The sequence below is a fragment of the Poecilia latipinna genome, unplaced genomic scaffold (genome assembly GCF_001443285.1).
Source record: "Poecilia latipinna isolate Pla-1442-1.1 unplaced genomic scaffold, P_latipinna-1.0 Scaffold2274, whole genome shotgun sequence".
Taxonomy (NCBI): Eukaryota; Metazoa; Chordata; class Actinopteri; order Cyprinodontiformes; family Poeciliidae; genus Poecilia; species Poecilia latipinna.
The window spans coordinates 39,871-50,576 of NW_015114890.1; the positions used below are offsets into that span (position 1 = coordinate 39,871).

The following is a 10,706-nucleotide window of genomic DNA, read 5'->3' on the forward strand; positions in this document are numbered from 1 at the left end:
CCCTACAAACCCCGAACAGCTCACTCAAAAAACCACAAACCATTGTAAAAAAGAGGGGGGAAAAAAAAAAAAAAAAAAAAAAAAAAAAAAAAAGCGCAACTTTTTTTGTTGTTCTAGTTGCACCAACCTTCAGGTAACCCAGGCTTGTCTGTTTGATTCATTTCATGATCCTCATTTTCTCTTTGTTTTGGCCACGTAGAATGAAAAAAAAAAAAAAAAAAGCAAAATAAGTTCAACATTTAAACCTCTGTCAGTTTTCCCAGTCAGTGCAAGGCAGGCCTTCGTCCTCAGACTCCGACTCCGGCGAGGCCTCCTTGATCCTCCTCAGGGCCTCGTGGATGCTGCGGGTCAGGGCGTCGGCGGAGTGCAGGAAGCTCTTGGGGTGGCGCTGTTGCTCTGGCCGGGCGCGGACCTTCTTCAGGCGCACGCCTTGCCGGATCTGAGCCAGGATGTTGTTGCCGTCGTCGTCCGGGTCGGGTCCGAGGACGCGCAGCTCGGCCTTCCTCAGGTGGAAGCTGCCGCGCTTCAGCGAGGCCAGCACCTCGTCCATGGGCGAGCTCGCTGCGGAGACGCAACGCTCAAACGTTAAAGGAACCGACTTGACGAAGTTAAATAGCAAAACTTCAATGTGTAACAATTGAATATGTGTTTCTCCCTGGAACTTTACTACCTTCAGTCTAAACTTTTAAGGTCTGTTCTTTCTTTATTTGAGGTAGAGAAGACTAAAAGTCTTTTTGCAAAACTAAAAACCTGGAATTTCTTTAGCACTAAAACTAACTTTGACAATGTCTTCCATCTGTAGTAATTTTATAACGCATTTCTCCGACACAAACTTCATGATGAGGCAGTTCATGCAGTCACTGCTGTAGCAGAGAGCATGGCCTGCTGAAGGCTTAGGCCAGATAAGGCCTCCAAGCCACCAGGGGGCGCTCTAATAAATCCCTGAATTAAAAAAAATCTAAAAAATCCAATGTTTAGATATTTTAGCTAGTGGTGTGACTCCAATAAAATTTTTAACCGAGTTTATTTCAGTGTTTGTAACTAAGTAACTGCATTTCAATCAAAAACCATACACCGACAAAATAACTTACATTTGCAATTCAAAAATCTTTTTGCATGTTAAAAATAAATGACCCTGTGATTAATTACATAGTAATTAATTAATAGAAATTAGCACTTCAAATTTCCAGCACTAATTTCTAAAACAATTTATTTCATTTTAGATAAAAGCAATTTAGCCAATTAACGTAGTTGAGCCTCCGCCAGATTCCAACAAATCTGTTTTGGACTCTTGAAACGTTTCCCTGTTAAGACCATAATCATGACTAACAAGTCAAATTCTCCTGGTGGCTCCATATGACTTTGGGCCGGTCCAGGTAGACGGAGATCTTTGATGTGGGGATATAACCCAGAGGTCAACAGCTGCTCTCCAAAAAAATTCCACCATTTCAAGAAAGGTTTCCTAACCTGCACTCCTAAAGTGTGTTGCTTGTGATAGTTTTCCTTACCTTTCCTCCACTGTGACGAGTCCAGCGATGCGGTCTTCCTCAGCTTCTTCCTGGCAGTCAGCAGCTGGCTGCTGTCAAAGAATCGCGGGGAAAACGGCGCCAGCGGCAGCGAGGTGCATTCAGACTCGGTCTTGGTCGGGCTGCTCGCTTGGCTCTCGGCGGGAGGAAGCGACTGAGGAAGCGACTGAGGAGGAAGAGGGGGAGGTGGCGGAGGCGCGGCAGGCGGCCCCACGGAGAGCAGAGACGGATTCGACGACAGGGGAGGCAGCGAGAGGAAAGGAGGCGCCGCTTCCACGCTTTGGAGGCCGATGGAGGGCAGCGAGGCGCCTTCGCAGCTGTAGACGTCAGCCGGGGGCGGAGATGAGAGCTCTGGGAGGTCGGAGATGGAGTCGGTCTGGACGCTGACCGCCTGGGTGCTGGGCTGCTGCCCCGCCCGCCTCCGGCTGGGAGTCTGGGCAAGCCGCAGGCGACTGGACCGGAGGGTCACCTGACCTGGGTAACGCTGCGTCAGAGACGGGAAAACATCAGTCAGAGGCTTCACTCACCTCCACAGGACACAACCATGGAAATATCACAAAGGGCCAGTATTATGTGTTTTCCATCCACATGATGCTATTTTACAGCATAATCAAGTAAATATATTAACTTCAGTTGATATAAAAATGCTACATATTTCAAATATAACTTAAAAGAAATTTGACTGTCTAATTCATCACCTTGAAATTGGGCCTCTGTCTCTTTAAAAGCTCACACATTTTGAATCTCTTCACAACTTCTGTTAACCCTTTAGCAATGCTTTTTACTAGTAAGGAGGAGCTGTGCCTCGAAGGCGGAGCTAGGTCCACCTAGGCGTTCTGCACAGCTGAACGGTTGCCATGGGAGATTAAAGGATTTCTTAAGCACGCATGAACCAATCAAATCAACACTGCAGGTGTGTTTTTGATGAGGGAAAAACATTACAACATGGTGCGAAACTCAAGAAAGACGACATGACATAATTCTCACATTTAATGCAGCTATTACAGTAGAAAGAGCGACTCAGCAGAGGCTGGAGGAGATTGGCAATAACGATTTAACGGCGGTGAAATCCTCACCTGTTTGAGGCTGCGCAGTCTGTCCAGAGTCCGCTGCCTTTCCTGACTCACATTTGCATTTCTTTTTGCTTCATCATCTTCTGCAGTTTCTCCTCCCTTTAAAAAAAAAGAAAAAAGCAGGGTTTAGATCCACCTGTGCGACTGGTTTGAGTGGCGATAAGCTGGATTTATTTAACGTTGCTCTGCACAATATTTTTGCAAAAGTATAATTACCACTTCAAATTTCTTATAGATGGTCACAATAGCAGATAATGTGACGCTCTGGCCAGACGGGAAATTAAGTTTTATGTTCGGGCCTGAATGGAAACCGATGCATTGTGGACGCTGCAGATCAATATGGACTTGGAATTATATCGCAATATTTTGTGGTATTGTTGAGATAATGATGACTTAACTAAATATTTAATACTTAATTTTTAGGAAACTGTGTAGCTGTGACTGAAGGCCACAGCATTCAAAGCCCCACAGACACAAACGTGGCCCTGGAAGACATTCCCAGTTGGAACCGGCTTCCTCAAGACGCTACTCGCTTCAGGAAGTTTGACTTAAACTGCAAACAACTGCTTCTAATCGCATTTTTTAATTTACTGATATTTATTTATGCTCTAGTTGAACAGTGGAGAAAATAGCAAAAATAACATTTCTGATCATACGGTCAACTGCATAAATTAAAATTTATTGAGACGATAAATCAGAATTCTTATAAGAAATTTCTTGCGATAAATGATACGATAAATGAAGACACCATTACAGCAGAGAAACATTGTGTGAGATGCTTTTGAAAGCTGACATTCAAACAAACAAGAGTGTCTAGAGATCCACATGCAGTTCAAACAGCCTTTAAATGTCCTGCAGCTTTAATTTCAGCTACAGAAGGATCACAAACTATGGATGCACGCTGCATCTTTCTCTGGTTTTGGTTTGTTTTCTCCGTATTGATTTATGAGCTGAATGGTGGGACAGGTGGCAGCGCTGATGCCTTGCCGCAAGAAGGTCATCGGTTCAAATCCCAGTTTAAAAAACCCCACAAAAAAACCACATAGCGAATGCTAACTTGTTGCTGCAGCAAAACGACTGGATCTGACCTGCCGCAGTACCTGCAGAGAGCTGAAGTCGACGTCGTTTCCTTGGCGCTGCTGGATTTTCTGGTTGTGATTGAAGATACAGATTTCCTAATGAAGAAAAATAAATAAAAACGAAATGGAAAGGTGTAACAGACAAAGCTTTAAATAGCTAGAAACACCCGGCGGCATTTGAAGGAGCACGCAGATCGGACCTTCTTGTTTTTGAGGTAGACTTTCTTGGCAGTGATGCGGCCCCTCCGGGCCTCCAGTTGCCGCGTCCTCTGCTGCAGGACGCACAGTTCTTCATCTCTGAGGGGCAACGGAGGGGATGCGGGCTCCTCTTCGCCCTTCATGGCGTCTGGGCTCTCGAAGGCATCGTAGTAGACCACCTCATCCTGTCGCTCTGGGAGAAGAACCAGCAGAGGTTTTAGTTTGACGAATAAATGGCTTTGTTAGAGCCAGATCAGGTGAAGAAGAGAACACGAGGAAATAATCAGCAAGAGCCTTTGAGTTTTAACAAGAATGTATCTAAATTATCTTGTCAGATTAAGGAGTGATGTTCCCAAACTGTACCACATTTTCACTAAAATGTGTTACAGCAGTCACGATTAAAATGTTTGATAAAGTGAGTTAGAACAAAAACAAGCACTTCATTTTAATTTAAAGGACATTTTTATGTGTTGTCCAGCCACAGAGTGTCATTTCATAGCACAATCAAGTTACTATGTTATCTTCAGTCGTTATAAAAATGCTGCGTATATCAAATATGGTTCAAAATAAATTTGACTTTGATATGAAGCATCTTTTTAAAAACTTCTGCTCTTTATGAAAAGAGTTAAAGGGTGCTTTATGAAACTCCGCCTTCAGGATTTCTCCTCTATTAATCCTTTAATAGGGTCAGGATGATTTAAACTAAAATTTCTGACACTCATACAACAAACTAAAAATATAAAAAATAAATAAGCGTCATAGTAACACAAAAAAAGTTATTTTTAGGGACAGGATACAACATTTTTAGAAAGTGTTTTTTTCCCCCTGGATCCGACAGAAACAGCGCTGCCACGCAGACGCTCACCCATCATCTGCCTGCGCAGACTCTGCAGCTGCGCGGTCAGCAGCAGCTCCTCGCAGCGCAGCACCTCGGCCTGAATGTCGTACAGCTGCAGTTGCAGCTCGTAGTACAGCGCCTCCAGCTGGTCCAGTCGCATCATTGCATCCTCCCCACCCTGCAGACTCTGCATCTGGAAAAAGCAGAGGCTCAGCGTTACGTCATGCCCTCCCTGGCCTCCAAGGACACAGACATGCAGACAGGCTGATTTTCCCAAAAAAACATAAAACATGATCCGACTGCGCTTTTTGTTTCTGATACGAGTCGGACGGAGTGGAAACCGAAGCGGATTCCTGTTTGGTAGCGTTCGACTCCTGAGATGAGACGCAGGGCGCAGGTTTGCATGAAAAGCAAACGTTTGACCCGATTGTCATTCCCAGTGAGTCATTTCCACTGTTGTACAGCAGGATGTTCCTCCCTCCATCACGGGATGCCAGAGCCATGAGATCATTGCTCTGAGTCCATTATCTTGCTTATTTTCCCTCCATCTCTTAACGCACAAGTCTTGTTTTTGGAAAAGCACCAACTTATTAAAGTAAAAACACTTTGTCTGCATTAACTTTTCTTTTTCTTCATCGTGTCGCTCCGTTTTACCTCTTCCTTCAAGCCATGCTTCTTCTGTTCCAGGCAGATTTCTTTGGCCCTCATGAGCTGCAGGGTTTCCTTGGAAACGGCGTACTGCAGCCGCTCCATGCGTTCGATTGCCGTGGCCCACGCTGACTTTCCGAACTTCCTCTGGTCGGCGCGCATCCGCTCGTACAGAGCTGCGGACATGCAGGAGGGAACACAGCATTGGTGAAAACAGGAACCAGTTGAATTTAACTGATGCTTTGGCACATTTTAGTTGTACTCCAGTTTAAAAGATACTTTGATCAAATATTAATAAAAATCCCTTTTGTATGTACAGCAGGAAAAAAACTAACTTACTCCATAAAGAATGTTATTTTTACATCTTTAAATTTTGTGCGTGTGCACAACGCTGCCATGGTAGAACAATTCTGTAAACAAAATGAAACCCCAGATGTTTCTATTATTAATTTAGTGCCACTGCAAAGGGAAAAAAAAAGTGACTCGGAAAAACCGTTGAAGAAAAACTATAAACCACTTGTATTCTTCTTTTTTCTCGCTCCCCGTCAGCTATGCTGCACACAGACATGTTGTCATAGCAACTGACTAACAACAGCTCCACTAAAGTATTAGCATTTAGCACCAAAAAACAAGCAAACATTTCGCACACAAAGAACAGAACATTCAGTCAGTTACATTTCTGTGTCTACAGGCTTGATGTTTATTAAAAAGCGATCGTCTGAATGCGGCGGTGGTTGGTTAGCTAATCTAAACACCTGCTCTACTGTTAATCTGTGAGAGTGGGTGAGAGGTTCACCTTTTTTATTTACTTTTTTTTGCTGGCCCGAAACGCACCGATTTCTGCAGCACATCTACATATTACGGTTGTCAAAGTCAAGCTAGCATAACTGACCTACCTCAATCTGTCTCTCTGTTTTTCTAATTAAAACTATTCATCTACCTTTTCTAGATGTCATTGTGTTGATGGCTGGTAGCAAATCCATGTGTCGTATTTTCTTTTACATATCATGCATACATTTAAGATTCAGCACGTCATGTTGACAACTTTACAACTAAAACCAGTGGTCGTCATCGTCGGCGAGCGTTTTGCCCTCTGGTTGGACGATGGAGCGAAGGCTCTAGCGCACGTCACGCTGCAACGCATCTATAAACGACCTACATACACTCAAATGTTAAAACGCCAAAGTAAATGGAGTGTCTGACATTTTCCCACGGATGGAGGAAATGCCTCTCGTCTCCGTTTACCTTTCTGAGCTCGGGTTGTGGTTTCAAAGAACTTCACAGTCAGGTCTTGAATGGCGAGCACGGCAGCCTGAGCCTTCTTCTGCCACTCCTCATCCTCTTTCCTCAGGCTCTCCACGCGGCGAGGGCCGAGACGTTCCGTCTCCAGGCAGATCTGACGAGAGAGAGGCAGAGTAGGTTCAACACACAAAGTTCTGACAGCTGGAACTGGAATAATATTAGTAAAAATAAATCTCAACCACCTCTCTTTCATGTCCATCACATTGTGTACAGTAGAGTAAACTTTGATGTATTTTATCGGGACAGACTAACATAACATGGCACGTAATTGTTAAGCTGAAAACAACGATAAATGTGATTGGTTCATTTGAATTTGTTGTTTTAATTTAAATACACTGGTGTTTTGTAGGAGGGATGCTGCGTTGGGAGTAATGTGCAGTTTTAGTTTTCTTTGCCTTTATGACGCCACTAATTTTCTCACTAATGTCCTCTCATAAACATCTGGGGCCTTCACAGAGAGGTTCAAAGGGTGTGAATACTTTGACAAGGCACAATTTTTCCTTCCTCAGCCTCACAGTATCTAGTAAAAAAACCCACTAAGGGTTCTGTAATACTCTCAGTCCACAGCAGAGGGTGGTGAAGGGTACGGCTATTAGTGTTTATAGTGACAGTAACCCAGTTTCCCACTGGTCAAATGTTAAAACAATCCACTAAAGGACATTTTTAAAAAATAATGCACAACTTTTAAAGTTGTAACATTTTAGCTGCTAATCCTAAGTCATGAGTGAAAAAAAAAAAGCTAGATGAGTTGAAAGCGCCTGCCATGTGTGAGACCTCACTAGGAAACAACCACAACGATGACACGATGGGCAGCGTGTGGAACAAAATGTACACAGCCAATAAAACAGACTCCCTTCCAGGGCCTCTCGGCACGTGCAGCCGGATAGTAAAGTCTCAATGTAAAACAGATGCGAGCGCAGGAGCTGCAAAATAAACACCGCTACAATAATCGCCAACAAAAGGACTTGAAAGCAGCCTTGTTTATGGCAGACGGCGTGGTGACTGGGTGAGCGCGTTGTGTTCATGGGGAACCGTGCGCGGGGGGCACGAGCACAGGGAGTGGTTTGGAGGTGAAGCAGAGAGCATGAATGGGGGCGGGGGGATTACATCAGCAACCATTAAAAAAAAGGAAACAATTATAATCTAGTCAAGAAAAAGTCGAGTGCATTACATCAGTGTTTGGGTATTGCAAGTTGGACAGCGTACAGTGTAAACGGCACAACCTATTTCTATCTTCATCTTGTTGCCGATTCTGCTCGCTTTGACCCCGTTGACCTGAGCGACACAACGACCTGAAGCCAAACATCTCGATATTAAAACCGCCTCGTGATTTGGAGTCTGCTGAACTGGTTTTTATGCAAAGCAGGAGGCTCCGACACAAACGGGTATTAGTCAGCGTTCCCTCCTTATGAGCATGGCGGCGGCGGCAGGTCTCGACACTCCGGCTCGAACGGGAGACTGAACGCAGACGTGTCAAACGGTCTTTAAATAGAGGTGACACCACTTCCCATGATGGAGTGCTAGGATTACGACATGCGTGCTGTCATGGTGGTCTCTATCTCATTTGGTTAAAATAGGAAGGATCAGATGCACACACACACACACACACACACACACACACACACGGGAGTGTTTATCAAGCAGCTGGAACTTCTTAAAGGTGGAAAAGAGGAGACATTAGGTTTCTCAGCCGTTTTAGAGGATTTCTTTTGAATGAACATAAAAGGTTTTTAGACTTGGACCTAAAATAAAATGCTCTTTAAAACTTAATAGAGGCGAGCAAAGAGAATAAATGCCTCAGAAAGATGCTGGTTCACGTGGTTAAAAACTGGATTTGGTTTGGTAACGAGCACCAGAATGTGGAGCTCATGGAATCCGAGACAATTCTGATTGGTTTAAACCCAACAATAGATTAATAACGACAGCAGCTGTAATCAGGGAGACAATTTACTTCGATCCAGGCCACAGAACTAATTAATTTGAATATTATGCCATGTGACATTTTTGAATCGGGGTCGAATTTGCCTCACAGATAAAGGCGAACCCGGCAGGTGGGATCGGGGGACCAAAGGAACAGCCGTTGCCATGTGACAATGCAGGCTGTGTGAAGCGGTAATTGGAGCCCGACTGCGGCGCGATCCGCCTCAGACGCATTGGGAGTATTGCCACATTTCTAATTCATGGCCACCCACTGACCTTCCAGGCAACAGGACACCCACAGCGTGTAGGTTCGTCCTGCAGGTTGCCATAGTTCACTAGGCACCCATCAGATCTTCGATTCAAATGAGCAGCTTCTCTTTCACTCACAGATTGGGATGTAACCGCTTCAGCTTTGACATGTCATAACCACAAACGTGTTTTTTGACATTAGCAGAATATTGAATATTGTAACCTGACTCATAACCAAGTCAGGCTACATGGTGAATGCATGTGAACATTTATTTTCAGGTCTTGCCGCAGATTTTTGAATGAGATTTGGGTCTGGATTTTGACTGGGCTTGTTTTTGCTTTGTTGTGCCACGACTTCAAAGCTTATTTGCCTTCTAAAGAAAAACATCCTGATAAATCGGATCATTTCCATAATTTTGGGAGCTCAAATATCAGCTAATGCAAACATGTGAAACCGATCTCATGCACTGCTACCTACTTTTTCACTACGTTTAGAGACTTCTCAGCCAAAAAAATTGTAATCAGCAGGTCAGGATTTTTATAAAATGGGTAACTGGTCAGAAAACTGCAGTTGGTGCACTTCTAATCCACAAATCAGATACAAAACTTCAAGGCACAGAGCAGACAGAAGAGACACTCAGCATAAATGGCTCATTCTTCCAGCTTAGCTTGCAATCTGAAGCACTCGTGTTTTTACAACAGTCTCACACATCCCTCCAGTATTTACATTCACACCAACAAAGGAGGTCAGGCGAGGCTGCTGCTCCAGTCAGAAACTGATCCCCGACTGCTCTTTTAGCAGCAACGCCAAGCACAATGCAAACTGCATGTAAATGAAAATGTGTACCAATTCCCAACTCCTTCCTTTTCCCTCATGAGTAAAAGATGGAGAGGGAGGGGGGAAAAAACTACTTCCTGTGTGAGGCTACAACACAAATTTGTTTTGCATACAGCTTTGTTTTTAGTCGTTGGATCGCCCTGAGGGAAGCAGGTGGCAGAGCTGGGGAAAAAAAACAAAAAAAAAAACTTTGGCATCCAGCAGATTTTCCATCTATGAAAACAAAAACGGTGAAGAAATGCTGAAATTAGAGAGAGAGAAAAATTCCTTGAATCGTGTTATGCGTTTAAACAAAGAGCCTATCAGTTTTATTTATTCAACTCTTATTTTACAGTAATGTGGCCTATAATTAATCACTTAATTAAGATTCAAAATAATAAATTAAAAATACCCTACACGTGATATGTGTGTTAAACTTCATTAACTGATTAAACTACAGCTTTTTCACAGGTAGCCAATGAGAGCAGTGCTTTTAATTAACAATTAAAGCACATAGAAGAGAGTTCTGACAACAGGATGAACCCATTCAACTCCATAGAGCTGATATTAATAAACACAGTTCTACTGTTCCACACAGATCAACACTCTGACTCACCGGTGAGCTTGAAATACTTTCTAGAGCTCTAAAAGAAAAGCAAGATAACATCAAGCAATTTCTTAAACTGTAGTCGGTCTTTTTAGCGAATTCACCGACGAGGAAAGGTGAAATTTAAAACAGATTTCTGCTCTACGGACATTTTACATTTTGAGAGAGACTGTAAATTCTGTATTTAGATCAGGATCCACCCCAGAACCTAAATACCATCATAATAGAGGGTCATAAACACACCCACAAACACACAGTTGTTTGTGTTGGTTGGTGAAGCCATGCGGGATCAGCATGCTGAGTAAGGAATGCAGATTAGAGAAGGAGAAGCACTGTTCACTCGGGGGGTGGTGTGGGGGGGGGGGTTCGCCGATTGCAGTTTTCTGGCCGATCACGATCTTTAAAAAGCCTGACCTGGGGATACCCGTTTTTTTTTTTTTTTTTTTTTT

At 43.6% G+C, this 10,706-nt stretch overlaps 1 protein-coding gene across 2 annotated transcripts in view; it reads right to left on the reverse strand.

Moving 5' to 3' along the window:
• Positions 1-156: 156 nt before the first annotated feature.
• jmy (junction mediating and regulatory protein, p53 cofactor) overlaps positions 157-10,706 on the reverse strand; it is a 28,847-nt gene continuing 18,297 nt past the window's right edge. Inside the window, exons 3-10 of one of the 2 annotated variants that reach the window (XM_015018447.1) lie at positions 6,608-6,758; positions 5,369-5,538; positions 4,742-4,907; positions 3,879-4,069; positions 3,688-3,774; positions 2,603-2,698; positions 1,509-2,010; positions 157-561 (exon numbers count right to left, since the gene is read on the reverse strand). In XM_015018447.1, the coding sequence (XP_014873933.1) occupies positions 251-561; positions 1,509-2,010; positions 2,603-2,698; positions 3,688-3,774; positions 3,879-4,069; positions 4,742-4,907; positions 5,369-5,538; positions 6,608-6,758 (1,674 nt within the window). In that variant the 3' untranslated portion in view covers positions 157-250. The remainder of the gene's footprint in view (positions 562-1,508; positions 2,011-2,602; positions 2,699-3,687; positions 3,775-3,878; positions 4,070-4,741; positions 4,908-5,368; positions 5,539-6,607; positions 6,759-10,706) is intronic. The other variant, XM_015018449.1, reaches the window with a different exon arrangement.